Source organism: Polistes canadensis, unplaced genomic scaffold (genome assembly GCF_001313835.1).
Source record: "Polistes canadensis isolate GaletaPanama2010 unplaced genomic scaffold, ASM131383v1 scaffold_33, whole genome shotgun sequence".
Lineage (NCBI taxonomy): Eukaryota > Metazoa > Arthropoda > Insecta > Hymenoptera > Vespidae > Polistes > Polistes canadensis.
The window spans coordinates 436345-452517 of NW_014569580.1; the positions used below are offsets into that span (position 1 = coordinate 436345).

At 36.6% G+C, this 16173-nt stretch overlaps 1 protein-coding gene across 1 annotated transcript; it reads left to right on the top strand.

Annotated features, from left to right (window-relative positions):
• The first annotated feature begins 73 nt into the window (after positions 1-73).
• On the top strand, positions 74-2935 carry LOC106784273 (ectonucleotide pyrophosphatase/phosphodiesterase family member 5-like). Its single transcript, XM_014743626.1, has 6 exons — positions 74-469; positions 547-889; positions 1012-1375; positions 1473-1682; positions 1850-2119; positions 2485-2935. The coding sequence occupies exons 1-6, from the start codon at positions 360-362 to the stop codon at positions 2598-2600; spliced, it is 1413 nt and encodes a 470-aa protein (XP_014599112.1). The 5' UTR covers positions 74-359; the 3' UTR covers positions 2601-2935.
• Positions 2936-16173: the final 13238 nt, after the last annotated feature.

The window sequence follows — 16173 nt, forward strand, 5'->3', positions numbered from 1 at the left end:
AATTGTGCGGTCATTAAAAAAGATCCAATTAGAATTGATACTTGATATAAAAATTGTCTTTGCATTTTTTAAAAATTCAATTCCAAAATTACAAGTTTCCCGCTTTTTCATAAAATCCCTAGAAAGAGAGTAAGACAAGTCGTGTGTGAAATGTTGATGTTGGCATACTGATCTAACCCAGCGACAGCTGGGCGGTTTGTCAATGCTAATAAGATCATCAAAGATTTGATATATAATCGAAATAGTATCGTTTTTAATTATGTCGAAATACGTTTTTAATATATACGTAGGACAATGAGAGTATCTGACATTGTTTTATGACAAAAAGTATTATTTTCTGTTGACGTATAGTTGTTACTATGATGTTCACGACCATATCTATTTTATTCCTTTTTATTTTATGCAATATTAAAGGACAATTACTATCCAGCCATCCAAAGTTATTAGTAGTGTCATACGATGCTTTCAGGTATATAACTTTTATTTCTGTACATTCTTAGTTGTCAAAGTTAATGGTATGTTTGAAGATTACATTTTTTTCTCCAGATATGATTACTTTAATAGAAATGTTACGCCTTTTATGAATAAGTTAAGGAACGAAGGTACGCATACTGACTATATGATGAATATTTTTGTTACTAAAACTTTTCCAAATCATCATACAATGGCAACTGGATTATATCCAGAAAATCATGGAGTTGTGGATAGTGAGATTTATGATCCTGTATCGGACAACGTTACTAAATACTCATCTAAACTTTATCATTATGACAATAAGATTCTTCCAATTTGGACAATTAATGAACAAAATGTAGGAAGGCATAGTGGTACTATGATGTGGCCGGGTAGCGTATTTGAATATGGTGGCATCACTCCTGCTTATGCACAAGTATAATTCTTTATATTACTTGTGTAATATTGAATGTCTTATGCGTACACGTATAGTGCATTATTTGATGCCATTGTCTTTTACAAATGATTATTAAATATTAAATAATCATTTTTTTCAAGGGTTTTAATGATACTATCAATTGGGAAGAAAGAATAGATACGTTGATATCATGGTTTCTACATCCCACAAAGCCAATAAATTTAGGAATATTGTATATAGAAGAACCAGATTATCATGGTCATTTCATTGGAATAAACAGTCATTCTTTTAATAAAATTCTAGAAAAGTTAGATCAAATTACAAAATATTTACATATCAAATTAGAGCAATATGGCTTAAATGATGTTAACGTTATCCACTTGAGCGATCATGGAATGACATCTGTCACATTAGACAGAATAATAGACTTGAATAAGTACATTAATAGTACCGATTATATTTTTGTTGGAACATCTCCAGGTTTACATATTTATCCAAATCCTGGTAAATTAATGAAATTTTCATTTATAATAAAGTAACTTTATTATTATTTTGGAAATTATCTACTTCCGTTATTTTTAATCTAATGATATTTCTACAGGGAAAGAAGAAATTATTTATCAAAATTTGAAATCTGCTGCAGAAGAAACATTAAATTTTAAAGTTTACAGAAGACACGAAATTCCACAAAAATATCATTACGGCAATAATAAACGTGTCGGCCCTATTTTTGTTATAGCAAATGTGGGATATGCATTTCAGAATCTTTATGATACTATTGAGTATTATAAAAAAAAGTTTAATATCACTGGTAACTATTTATTAATATATCAATTATGCTTTGTTTATCACTTATTTATCTTTAGTTAGATATAATAATTGCAATTAATACAAACAGTAATAACAGCAACAACAACAACGACAATAACAATAGTAAGTCTAGTAAGTAAATTAAAAGTAATATCTATTATTTTACAGTCGATAATACATCAGAATTTGGATTACATGGTTATGACAATGAAGCTGTAGAAATGCATCCAATATTCTTTGCGAAAGGGCCTGCGTTTCTTCCTGGTTGCAAACTGAAACCTTTTAAAAATACTGATCTATTTCCTTTATTTTGTAAAATACTCGACATCAAATGTCCTCAAACAAATGGTTCTTTGGCAGATGTAAGTCAATGCCTTCAATCACATCCTAATAATGCAGATGTTTATAATGTATCCATACTACCTTATGGAATTCTATGTAAGTACATATGTACATATATTTTTTATTTTCTTATATTAAATATATACAGGGAGATAAAAAAAGGGTTCGACATTTGAAAGGTCTATGGTATTCATTGAGATGCATAGCAAATGTCTAAATTACGTGGGTCCTAAAATCAACCCTTTTGCCGTATATTAACTTTTATTATTTATGAGCATTTGATACTGTTAACGAGTCAACAATTTATATTATAATTTTTGCATAAAGCTTTAAATGACTTATGTTTGTATTATATTTTCTTTTTATTTTTGAGTGTAGAATACGTTCACAACCCTGTATATATGTATGCAATAACACCAGATGGGGTGTCAGTGATTTATAATTAATTGTGAACATTTCAGTTGCAAGCATTACGTTTGGTATAACGATGATAGGAATTTCTATAGCTCTATTCATCATGGCTATAATAAGGCAGAAAAAAATAAGAAGAAATAACTATAGGTACAGAATTATATAGAATATGACTGGCCTTAGTTTTTATTGCATGTACGTATGTGCAAATATTGAACAATTGAATATACATATTTCCATAGTATATGATGTCATCGTTAAAGCGTTTAATTCTGTTATTCAGAGAAAACATATAAAAAGAATTTTATTATACACTTTAACTAATTATTCTATGGAATAATTAGTTGCTCCATGTATTAACAAGAAGCGATTAGTTAAAGTATGAAATTAAAATTTAATGTCAAGTGTAAGAAAAATATTTTTCCATTTTGTTTTAATACCTGGCTATTCTATACTATTGTAAATTCGAAGACAATAAATATATGTTTCTTTGTTTTATTATTTTTCACATTATCATCTTTCTCAACATATTTGAATGGATTCTGATATAAAAATATTTAGATATGTTTTATAATATAATTAAATAGTACATTTTTTTATATTGTATTTTTTTCTATAAATAATGGTTACTGTATCCATACTGCACTGTTGTAAATCCGAAGAAAAAAATTTGTTTCGAATTTTCTCTTTCCGAGAATTTTTCAAAATAATTAATTTATTTTAATGAATAAATATAGAGCAAAGAAGCGTTTTTTTCAATTATTAATAACTAATTTAATAATTAATTAATAAAGTGAGCAATTATATGGATTTTGCTTGAAGAATTAGTGACCCATTAAGAGCACTTATTAATTTTTTTCTGTTGCTGCGGTTCTACTTTTTTGTGCTGATATTTTTATTTCAATATAGGTTTTGTAATACTTTATAATTGTTAGTAGTTTAATTTGATTACCTACGTTATCTTGTAACGTGACTAGATAACATAGAACGTGATATAGTTAACAGAAGTTAATACCGAAGATATTTTCACTACTTTATCAATAATTAACCGTAGGAACGCTGGCAAGGGAACCTTAACAGCAGAAACCAACGTGATCTTGTAACGTTGGTCGATAACATAGAATTTAATATAGTTGACAGAAATTAATACAGCAGTTATTTTTATCTTAATATATTTTTAGTATTTTTTATGTTGGTTTCTAGTACTTTTAAATAATTTTGCATAAGTTCACTTATTTATAACAACTGATCAATTATATAGAATGAAATATTTAAAATTTAATATATAGTAAGTAATTTTGATTTAAATTGAAAAAAATTATTGTTTTAAACATCTTTCATTTTTATACTATTCTTACTGCTTGTAGACCTCTTATGTGATTTTTTATCCCACATATTTTTATTCGTTCATTTACTTGTTTCATTCTATCCCTTTTGATACATTCATCTCTCACTCTCGCCAATGCTTCTCAGTGCCGGACAGTTGCCTAATAGGTTTATTTTTCATAGTCTTCTTGGAATTAGTAATGTGCAGTCCTTCATTGTTTGATTTTCGTGGGCGCCAACTGATCAGTTGGATTTGATTTTTGTAAAAGATTACGTGAGGAGCATGGCATCAGTCCAAAGAGGAATTTTAAAGGATTATGCTATAGACAAAACCGACTTAAATGATATTCTTTTTTGAACATTATTTACCAAGAACTATATTATTAGATTTAGCATTTATATATATAAAGTAATTCATACACTGTTAGAGGAATTCTCGATTTTAAAAATGTTTTTGATAATGTAACCAGTTCATACAAGCTTGTTATAATAAATGAGAACTACTTGAACGACATTGGTAGGGATGCTGGACGTGATAAGTAGTCATCTTATATGGCTGGTTTCATGTTACGTCTAGACTGACTGGCCACTATATATCGGGTGACAATTATTAATGTTAAAATATATATATGTATATATATATATATTTGTTATCATTATTTAACATCAGAATAATTATTTATCTTACCATGAGAAAATTTGTCCTAAATCGAAAAATAATTTCCCCCCTTTTAAGCCCCTCCCTCCCCATCTCTCAAAAATATACGAAAAAGATATTAATCATAACGATGCGAAATATTTCATTTTTAAAGAGACGACAAATTTAAAAGGCCTTCAAGTTCGATTGATAATAATACGAATTCGAATGAAGTCTCAGGTTTGTAAGTTTGAACGGATCACCCGTTGTATAGCTCGATCGACGCACACCTGGATACGATACAGATACTGTACGAGGAGGATCTTCTTTGTGCTAGTGTGAGCTCGATGCAACGTAGGTAACAAAGTGTAAACCACCATTATTATTAGTCAGACGTGTAATAGGAAGCTAGGACCTAGAGTTAGAGAAAATAGTGAAACACAGTGAACCTTGTTTTTTCGTAATGGGGAAAAAACGAAACGTAAGAACGAACGAATGAACAAACGAACGGTTCTTTTTTGTTTTTTTTTTACGACGAATGATGTTAAATCGGTACCGTGACAGAAAATTGTCGAAAAAAAGAGAAATAAGTGATACGAGAATGTGCAATTGAAAAAATAATAAATGAAAAATGAGACATTTAATTATTAAATGACAAACGTATATAAATGTACAATAAAATAATTGTCATCGTGATTATCAACAGAAATGGGTTATCGCATATGAGGCTTTTAAAAATGGCTCGTAAGAATAATAAGCGACTAACGTGAATTTTCTCTCACAAATCTTATTCCATTTTTACTTTTTTTCTTTTGTTTAATTTTGCTATAATTCTTGGGATACACGAAAGAGAGAGCTGGTTGGTTGGTTGGTTGGTTGGTTAGTTGGTTGGTTGGTTGCTTGCTTGGATCGAATGCAACTCATATTAAATTTCAAAAGAAATTGAAGAAAGTAAGAATGCCTTGTCGGGGTTGAAGCAACGAAATAAAGCGAGAAGAGACACTCTGTGTTGCATGATAGTCTGCGGGAGGAGAAGGAGGTGGAGAAGGAGGTGGAGGAGGAGGAGGTGGAGGAGGTGGTGGAGGTGGTGGTGGTGGATGGAAGAAGCAGAGGAGGAAGAAGAAGAAGGAGAAGGAGAAGCAGAAGGAGGAAGAGGAGGAGGATGAGGATGAGGAAGAGGAGGATGAAGAGGTGGAGGTGGAGAAGGGGAGAGCGACATTCCAGAAGGCGGCGGTGGTGGCGGCGGTTGTTCTCGTGGGAAACCAAAGAGAGAGAGAGGAGAAGAGAAAAGAAAAGAAAAGAAAAGAAAGAGAGAAAAAGAAAGAGAGAAAAAGAGAGAGAGAGAGCGAGAGAGAGTGAGAGAGAGATCTCGTCTCGAGAAGAGAAGAGGTTGCGAGCTTTAAGGCATCGTTCTCATCTCCCGACGTGCGACAAGAGCAGCGAGTTTTCTGTCTGTCTGTCTCTCTCTCTTTTTCTTTTTCTTTAAATCTCTTTCTCTCTCTCTCTCTCTCTTTCTCTTAGTTTTTTTTTTAAGAGAAAGAGAGAGAGAGACTCACCGAATTTATGAATTAGCAAGGGGTGTCGGCGTGCCGGCCATTCCGAAGGATTCGGGATATGCCCGAAAGGTTTTCGCGCAGGAAGGAAACCTTATGATTGACGTCTCGAAAGAAAAATTCGAAATCATCGGACAACGACGAATACGAATACGACGAAACGAGAAATGGGAACGTCCGAACTTTTTCGTTCTCGTTTTCTGAGTCCTTAAATCTTTAATCATCTAATGTTCTAATATCCATAAGAAATTCTACAACTTAAATTATTATCTAATATCTCAAGTATTGGAATTAGATTTTTCGACGATGCTTATTGTCTGTCCTTTTTTTTCCTTTCATTTTTGGCGAATCTTATTTTAAAAAAAAAAAAAAAAGGGTGTGCATGTTTTTTGTAACTAATAATAATTTATAATTATTTCTTCCAAAAGAGAGAATTTCTTTTTCTTTTCCTTTCGTTTTTTGTTCTTATTGGCAGACGTACAAAGTGAATATTCTTCTTCTTCTTCTTCTTGTTCCTTTAGCGTAAACGTTGAAAATAAAGTTGATCGTTAATTACGGACGATATTTATAATGACGAAGATACGAATTTATTACGAATTAATTCGTTGTGCATTTATCTATTAATGTATGTATAGAAGTTTTCAAACGCGAGCCGGTCCCGTCTACGGGAAAACGTCACGGTGATGCATCCGATCGGACGTAACTGGACACCGGTGTACCGGTATCGGTGACTTACGAGCGCTCTAAGAAAAAGAGCCGATGACAAAGCGATCGTGTCCTTCGACTTCTGCAAAACAAGAGCATCGATTAACTTACGTTAGTCGTTGTTCTATGAAAATCAATTGCATTATCTTTTAAATGTATGGGTCTACACGGTATATGTGTGTAGAAAAAATGTTTATTACGAATAAACTGATATCTTTACCGTTGTTAATTGTTAGAGATGCAAACTGTGTATGTGAGTGCATAGCAACTGGAGTTAACTCACATATCGTAATTCAATTTTTCTTATGCTTATCTGTGAATACATGCATAAATAATATGTTTAATTCGTAATTTATATATTCTATATAGAAACTCTACATTTATTATTATATGCATAACTTTTCTAAAAAATTGCATAGATTTGTTTAGATAGAAAAAAAAAAAAAAATAAAAGAAAATCAAATAACTTGAAAAACCAATTTAATAATTTTCCATCGTATTAATTAACGATTTAATTTTATGATAAAAATGAAGTGTAACAATTGTTTCACACACCTAAAGATTAATATAATAGTTTCGTATATTCTACGAGACTGCCTTTATTTAAAAGAAAAAGAAAATAAAAGAAAAGGAAAGAAGAGAAGGAGGTGGAGGAGGAGGAGGAGGAGGAGAAAAAAAGAAGGGGTCTAAGGGAATAAGGGAATCTCGTGAAAAATCGTGAAACGCGTGCAGATTCGAAGCGTCCTCGTTCCTTACCATATCCTTATCTCTCTCTCTCTCTCTTTCTCTTTCTTTTTCTACTTTCTTTTTCTTCGTCCCTTTAACTCGAGCCTCGAGGACGGCTCTCACGATGGTATACGGCGGCAATAAAGTGCCTCATTATTATTATTACCCTCGTAAGTCACGGCGTGCCTCTGGAGGCGCGTTGGTAATTACGCGATAATCGTGCGCCGACGTTGTCATCGACAATGACGTATACTCGTCCTTGCATTACATGCGTATCTTTATATGTATTATATATACACACACACATACACATATTTTTGTATATATATATGTATTTATTGTAAGCTCAATAGCTCAATGTTTCCTCCAAGTTGTTGGAAAAGTATCTCTGTTCTACTATGTTTTATGATTTATATATTTATCTTTTTAAAAAAAAGAAAAAAAAAACAAAGAAATCTTCCATCAAACGAAACATCATTTTTTCAATTAATTTCTAATTGGCAATTTAAAGTTTCCCCAATTGCGAATTTATAATATCATCGAAATAATTATTGTTTTATTTGTTAATAGGGTAATGATTTTCTATCGATTAAAATTTGCAACGCTACGAAATTTCGATTGAAAATATTAATTCTATTGTTAGGAGAGAAATGTAATATTTTCTTGACGAGTTAATTTACATTAAACGCGTGATCACAGTTAACGCGGGGTACGTAATCGTAATTAATTAACACGGTGATTCGTGAAAATGTATAAACTGTAACGAAAGTTATATTATTCCTAAAAAATATAATATGTAGTAGATATTTCTTAAATTTATAATACACAATGCCTGTTTCACGCGCGTATCTTCAATGAATTTGATAGAATAAAAGAGATTTGTTAAGGTATATTCGAATGTGCATGTCCTGAAGAACACCCAGTATAAGGAGAATGAGGGCTCGGAGAGAAACGAGAGGAGGTACGGCAAAAGCCGCGAGATGAGAGAAGAGAGGAAGAAGAAAGAAGAAAGAAGAAAGAAGAAAGAGAAGGAGAAGGAGAAGGGAAGAAGGTGGAGAGTTAATTGAATCCGAGCAGCGTATAAGTGGAATGGCCTATTCCTCCTCCGGTTCACTCCTCTTATTCTTCTTTCTTCTTCGAGTCCTCCCTTCTCCTCCCCCTGCCCTTTTTCACCTCTCTCTTTGCCGTCCTTCGCGGCTCTGTTCCTCGTCGTTATATACCCCCTTCGAACGTCGCTGCACCAGGGTAGAATCCATTCGAGGGAAAAAGGGAGGGAAGGATCGGAAGGTTGAACAAGGAGTAGGAGGAAGTATTCCTTTGTTTCTACTCGCATGGACCTAGATCATGTGTGAGATTCTTATACATACCTACATTTTATATATAAATATATATATGAGTGTGTGTATATTTAAATACAATCATGTTTTATAACCTATAAATATATGCCTATAAACAAAAACATTATAGATACAAGGAAAAAGAGTTGAAAAGAAATGATTTGCATATATAACGTTTAAAAAGAGAATATCTTTTTTAATTATTAATTATCATTAAGAACAATCAAATATCTAATGTAATTATTTATATCCACACGCCTAGTAGATGCCTAAAATTCATGCGATCTATCCTTTTCGGTAACGAGGATACCAACCAGCGTAGCTTCCTCTTTTTAGTTCTCCCATTCCTCCTCGTCTCCCCTTCCTCCCCCAACTGTGTAGAATACATCCGAGTGAAGAAAGAAAGAAAGAAAGAAAGAAAGAAAGAGTTTCGATCTTCCTACGTCATTCCACGTGCCATCGTCGGGTGGATTCCTTCGAGCTCAGCTGGGCTCATTGACTTCTTTTCTACGTTGCAGACAACCCTCCTCTCCTCTTCTTCTTCCTTTTCCTTCTCCTCCACCTCGACCTACTCCATCTCTTTCCCTTTAACGTAACGTAGTCGAAGTATGCATGTACATACGTATTTGTGTACCTCGAAATAGCCCTTTTTTTTCTTTTTTCTTCTCCCATCTTCTGAAGCTTCGCTAGAGTTTAAAATGAAAAGACAAGGGAGTAGAAAAATAAGAAAAATAAAAGACCAAACGGAGAAGAAGAAGAAGAGAAGGAAGAAGAAGAAGAAGAAGAAGAAGAAGAAGAGAGGAGCGTGTACACCGCAAAACCAGTTCGCTGGTGAGTAAACAAAAAACGAGAAGGAGCCAACGCCGTGCGGCCTCGTTGTCCGTTCGCAAGGGGGAGAGAAGATAGCTGCTTTATTGCTAATTCGAAGACATTCGCCCGGTAGAAATGAAACTTTATAGTCCGTTCCAAGTTCCCCGGTGACTCCTCCGAGAACGTGTTCATGCGTGCGTCGTATCGCAGCTACGGAAGCTGCGCCGGACTTTCCATGGGAACCAAACAGCTTATCTTTGTTTTTCTTTCGAGAGTCAGGAGCATGCACGTTGGTTGGGTTGTATCCGTTCGTTAGGAAAAATGAAGGAGGATCGTACAGAAGCTATCAGAAAAGAATGTAACGAGATCGTTGAACGTGTAGAAGAGAGTAAGAAAAGGAAGAGGAAGAGAAAGAGAGAAGGAGAAAGGAGGCTCGCTACTTCCCGAGATCCCGTCCTCCCCCTAATTGACAAATTGGAATCTTATTAGAAGCTCGTGATGTCGGAGAGGATACCCGAGGCAGAAGCCTCCAGGGTCAATCGAGGAAAGAACGAGCGAGCGACAGCAAAGAAAAGGAGAGATGATCGGAGTCCTGAAAGGCGAAGAGAGAACGAGGGGCATAACGTGCGGATGGCACGACACTAACAGGTTGTACGAGGCTCTAGAACGGTGGAAGAAGAGACGACGACGACGATGACGCTGACGACGAAGCAGTAGAAGAAGGTAAAGGTGAAGGCGAAGACGAAGGCAAAGGCAAAGGCAAAGGCAAAGGCAAAGAAGAAGGAAGAAAGAAAGAAAGAAAGAAAAGTAGCTTACGTTCGTCCTGCCGGCCGGCAGGCGAATGCCACCCAGGAAGCATTCGCGCGTGCGCGATCTGTGTGGCCTCGGTCGCGCTCGACCACCGGGCCCAGTCGAAGACGCACGAGCGCGCCCGAGGTAGCACGAGGACGCCCGAAGCGGACGTGTGCTGGCCCACCCGGTAGAGCGCGCGCGTGCCGCGTCCTGTGTGGTCCTTGCGCGCGCGAGCGAGCCTACCTCGGCTGCTCCCGGGATATCGCGCCGACGACCAGAGCTTCGAATCTTTATTCTCTCTTTCTTTTCCTTCTTTCCTTTCCTTCTTTCCTTCTTTCCTTCCTTCCTTCCTTCCTTCCTTCCTTCCTTCCTTCCTTCTTTCTCCTCCCAGTATCACTACCACCACCCTTGTGTATCGCCGTCTTTTCTCTCGGCTCGGGCCGCGAAGATGAGGTGGCTCCAACAGAGGATAGAGGAGCGAGGAAGATGCACAGAGAGAGACTTCATTGGCGTCGCTATCGAGGGACTCCTCCTTCCTATCAGATAATGTTTTTTCTCTTAAGATTTTTAACTTTCTTCTTGGTTTTTTTCTTTTTTCTTATTTCTCTTTCGCACATTTTTTTTTGCTCGCAAGTTTACCTTCTTTTTATTTTTTTATTTACGCGTACGTAGTTCAATGTGTTTTTATCATCGCAAACTTGTCTCATTCTTTTTAATCTTGTCTAAACTTTTTTCTTTCGCCTTTTTATTCCCCGCCACTTGTAGTAATATACTCGACGTCTCGTAAAATCGATAGTAGAGTTCGAAAGTTCGATTAGCGTCAACTTCACGTCGTAGAGTTAAACAATGCGTTGGGGGGTGGGAGGGGACAGTGTTCAAATTCAATTTCTAACGCGATCTTTTGCAATGAAAATACCCCGGGAAAATTTGGAAAACTTCGACGTTTCTCTATCGTGAATAAATCATTTTCGAAATAGTTATATATAATATAGTTATATTTTAAAAAAAAAATAGATCGATGATTTATATCTGTTCGTTACACAATACCGTCTATCAGAATATTTTGGCGGCATATTTGAATACGTGGAACGAGTATTGCCGTTGAAAGATAAAGAAAGAAAGAAAGAAAGAAAGAGATGAGAGTGCCTAAAAATAAGTTTCGTAAGCACTCACGGGACTGACGCGAAGAGATAGAGGTATATAATAGTGTGGTAGTAAGTGGAAGCATCGGAGAAACAAAAGTACAATACAAACGAGACGCTACGTCAGTGGATCCTGAGGAAGATGGTGGGGAGGGACGAGGTGGTAAGCCCGGCTCGACTCGTTCCACCTCTTCGTTCCTGCTTCTCGGTTTCCTTCGCACGGCTCGCCTCGACCACGTGCTAACTTACGAGCTACGAACGTTGTACCCTTCCACTTGCATGCTCCTCTCTCTCTCCATCACCCTCTCCCTCTTTCCTTCTTTCTCTTTCTACGCGACTCTCGCGTTTTCGCGACCCTCCCCTCCTCCCACTCCTCCTACTTCGTCGACGTTCGAGCAGTACCTTCGTCGTCTCGCTTTTTCGCTCCCTTCGAAAGTCTGCTTCGTATTATTAATCCCTGTAAGCGTATATAAGAACGGGAGAGAGAGAGAGAGAGAGAAAAAGAAGAAGAAGGGAGACAAGGATACGTAGCATTCGCGGAGAAGATTATGGGTTGAGAGCATGGTCAAGGTGCTGCTACGTTAACAAGCGCCAATAGGGAAGGGAGGACGTCGTAAAACGTGATTTCGAAGATGAAAGAGCGCGCTTCTTTATCGATGCTTATCAACGTCTCCGTATCCTTCCCTTGCAGCTAGTTATTTCCTCTATATGTACAACATACGTGTATATACGGTTCTGCCCCTTCTTTTACAGTGAGATTTCAACTGGCTCGTTATAAGCTACCTCTTATTTTTTTCATTTCTTTGTTTATTTTTTTCTCTTCATCATCATTCTTTTATTTCAATAACTCGGGGAGTTTCGATACGTTTTGCATTATCGATTATATGGCTCGAATCTTTGTTTGAAACAAAAAAAAGAATCAAATAAAAGAAAAATAATCAAGAAATCATTAGACGTCGTCGTCGTCGTCGTCTATGACGGATTATACTTTTTGGCAATGATCTTTTCTACGGAAGTCGAGGGAAACCTTTGGAGAATCAACGTCGCCGTGGGAATTCGCGCGTAAATCGAGCGTGCGAAGAATTCGGCGGCAAGATTGTCGGCGTACGACGAGAGAGAGGAGAGAGAAAGAAAGTTAGTGGTAGCGTGCTCCGCGTGTGAAATGTAAATGGTGCATCTTTTCGGTATACGCATACAAACGTATAGGTAAAGAGCAGGAGAGATACATATATACATATTAAGAAAGAAAGAGAGAGAGAGAGAGAGAGAGAAAGAGCAGGCAGGGTTCAAAGAGCCGACACAGTGGTTAAAGAGCCTTCTACCTCTCGACACGCACAAGTATAAGGCGCAACCTTCCAAAGGTTGGAAAGAGGAAGATCGTTTTCTCTTTCTTTTTCTCTTGTTTGTTCCGTCCTTTTCCACGCCGGCAACAGCAAATTTATTTCACGTTCCTGCCTCTTCTGGACCTTTCACAATATTTGGCCGTTCTTTGGCATCCCAAACGCACCGGCCGGCAGCACCGGTCACCAGGAGATACAGCTTTGAGCCCTCGGTGATGGATGATTCGCTCTCGAGCTCGCCACGGACTGCTGTTTCTACTCTTCTCTTCTCTTCTCTTTCTTTCTTTCTCTTTCTTCCTTCGGAAGATGCTAGACCGCCGCCGCCGATGAGCAACCGTGTTCAGGGCCGCTAACTCTGCCGTTCTCCGACTCCTCTTCTATTATTCTCATCTTCGATATCCTAAACTAGTATCTGGTTAGTCTTCTGTTGATAGCCTTTCGACGGAAGGCGAGAAAGGTCCGCTAAATTCAATTTAACTCGGGATCAGATCAAAATAGTATGGAGGATACTATGTATCCGTAGTTATACGTTTTGTATATTGAGGTTTATACATCCTTTACGTATTGTCAAGTATCTCACAGGAGGCCGGGGGGGCTTCTTCTATTCTCACTCTCTTTCTTGAGATCGCGAGTATGTACAATATGTTCGAATCATTTTCTCCTGGAAATAGATGCCGAATGACGAGAAAGAGAGAAAGAGAGTGAAAGAGAAGAGAGAGAGAGAGAGAAGAGAGAGAGAGAGAGAGAGAGAGAGAGAGAGAGAGAGAGAGAGAGAGAGAGAGGATCACGAAGCCGTCCCTGAACACCGTGGAGCCCTCGGCTACGGGATCGTTCCGGCGAGTTCGTGCAGGTATATAAATTCTGGTGCTATTATTGGGGTTTGTGCCTTCTCACTGGGCCCTCTGAGCCCCGCGGCGGTCCCTTTGAGCTACTCTTTCTACCTCTCTCGCCCTCGGCTACCTCTCGCTCTTTTCTCTTTCTCTTCCTTCCTTCCTCTTCTTATTCGTTCGTTCGTTCGTTATCTCTCATCCTACGTGTCCTCAGATACGCTTCTACCCTTCCCTCATCCTCATCCTTCTCCACCATCTCACTTGTTTGTTTTCCCTTTGCGTCGTCTTCCGTTTGCTAAACGCACCTTAAATTACGCGGCCGATGATAAATATTTGAGCCGTCCATTACGCGAAAGGGCCACTCTCTCGGTGGACCTCTGCATCCTTCGGTGTTACATTCTCTCTCCCTCTCTCTCTCTCTCTATTTTTTCTTTTCTCTTTGGACCTCCGAAAGATTCCTTTTCTCCTCCTCTTCTTCCTCCCTCCCTTCTTCTTCTTCTTCTTCTTCTTCTGGGATCGTGTTACTTCGAAAAAAGAGACCTAGAGCTCGTCGAACCTACTCGTGATCTACTCAACGAAAAACACAATCTGATGATCTGAGGAATCCTATTGTGACGAGTCATTGCTAATCGATGATTTCTTCGATTGTTGCTATATATATGTCACATAATAGATATAAAAATGTTAATAAATAATGTATTATTCTAACGTCATCTATAAAGTATAACGATTAATTCAGATATTTGGTTATCTTAATATTTGATAGATAAAAAGAAAATGATATATTTAAAAATAAGTAACCATTGGATTTCTCCAAATGACGTGAAAGCGTTCGTCCATTCGAAACGAAAGTTGACATAATTTGAGTTTTTGGAATAGTCTCGTCTCTCGTACCTACTCCATTCGTTTTTTAATTCTTTTCTTTTTTTTTGTTTCACGTAGGTTGTGTCTCGATGAGATATTTAACAACGTTCGATGACGGTGAACGATCACCGATTGGAAACGTCGTCGTTTCTTATAGTTACGCCGTTACTTGCAACACGGCGATGAATTTTTATTATTTTCTCGATCGGCAACATCAGCAACGGGAATCGCACTCTCGGGTCCGGGGCACACACAAAAGTTTGAAAGTGCCTCGTAACAGGATTATGAAATGTTCCGGAGTAAAGTGCCCGCCGTGCACGCCGTCCCGTACCGTCCCGTTCCGTTCTGTTCTGTTCTGTTCTGTTCCGTCCCGTTCTCGTGAATGTTTACAGCTCGCGAATACTCGTTACCTTTTACTGCCGACGAGTTTCAGCGATTCTGGTATCGGACGAGAACGGACGGACCCCCGCTAACGAGCGCCATTTATACTTTCATTGGTTCGTAATTCTTCGGAGTCTTCTCCTACATCGAGAAGACCGCTCTTTTGCCATCTCGAACAACAACGACGACTCTAACCCTAACCACACACACATTGTTTCATTATTTTTCTTATATTATCGTTTTGTCTTTTAACATGAGAGAGAGAGAGAGAAGAGAGAAAGGGAAAGTTAAGAAAAAGTGAATTTAATTATCTCTCCATACCTTTTATTTCTTCTTTTTAAATTTTTATTTAATATTATATCGTAATTAGCCCCTCCACTACGATTTTCTTTGCGAGGAGATGGGGAAAATGTTTTTCCCGATAAATAAATAAATCCCATCGAGATCGTTTTGTTTTTATCGTTCGTTTGATTAATTAATGTTTGATATGATATATTTATGTATAATTTGGATCAACAGGTATTATTTAATTTTTTCCAATACTTACTATACACACGAGAACAGAATTCTTTTGAAAATAATTAACGCAATTTTGTTAAATATCAGTCTGTATATATATAATCAGGACTGTAAAAGAAATATTATTTATATTATTTTATGTAATGCGGCGCGTGTAAAGTAGAAATAATTTTCTCGTGAGAATACAATATTATCTTCGAATAGATTAACGAAGATTAGTTTCGTAATCATCCGATAATAATCGATTAAAAATCTAATATGATTGTTTACTACGTGCTTATCAATGGAATGCGAGAAGATGAGAATCTTTTAACTACTTTAGAGAAAAGACATAGTCATTTATTTATTTTTAATCATACAAAATGTTGACGATTGATTAAAATTATATACACATATACATATTATATTTAATATTTCGTTATTATCGAGATAAGAGTGAGCGAATTATTTTTTTTGATTAGATCAAAATCATAGTTTTATGAAAATATTGAAAAGAGAGAGAGAGAGAGAAACGATAAAATAATCTTTAGCTTTTTTTCAAATTGACAACGTCATCGTTTTCGTCATCAACGTTCGTATTGATCTTAAGCACCGGTCTATGAGAAGAAAGATATAACTGTTTTAAAATTTACTTACATGCATACATATACACACACGTTCTTTTTTTTTTTTTTAAACGTTCGAAAAGAAACATTTAAAGGACTTATTACGTTTTCCGCATATTTAACGGTAATTATAAAGTACCTCGAAGTCACGTGAAATATCCGTCTAAATGTG

What these genes read in the sequence shown, in the direction of transcription:
- LOC106784273 (XM_014743626.1), top strand. Translation starts at nt 360, where the DNA reads ATGATGTTCACGACCATATCTATTTTATTCCTTTTTATTTTATGCAAT. An exon ending in TCACTCCTGCTTATGCACAA is followed by an intron (nt 890 to 1,011) that starts GTATAATTCTTT and finishes ATTTTTTTCAAG; the next exon opens with GGTTTTAATGATACTATCAA. An exon ending in ACTACCTTATGGAATTCTAT is followed by an intron (nt 2,120 to 2,484) that starts GTAAGTACATAT and finishes TGAACATTTCAG; the next exon opens with TTGCAAGCATTACGTTTGGT.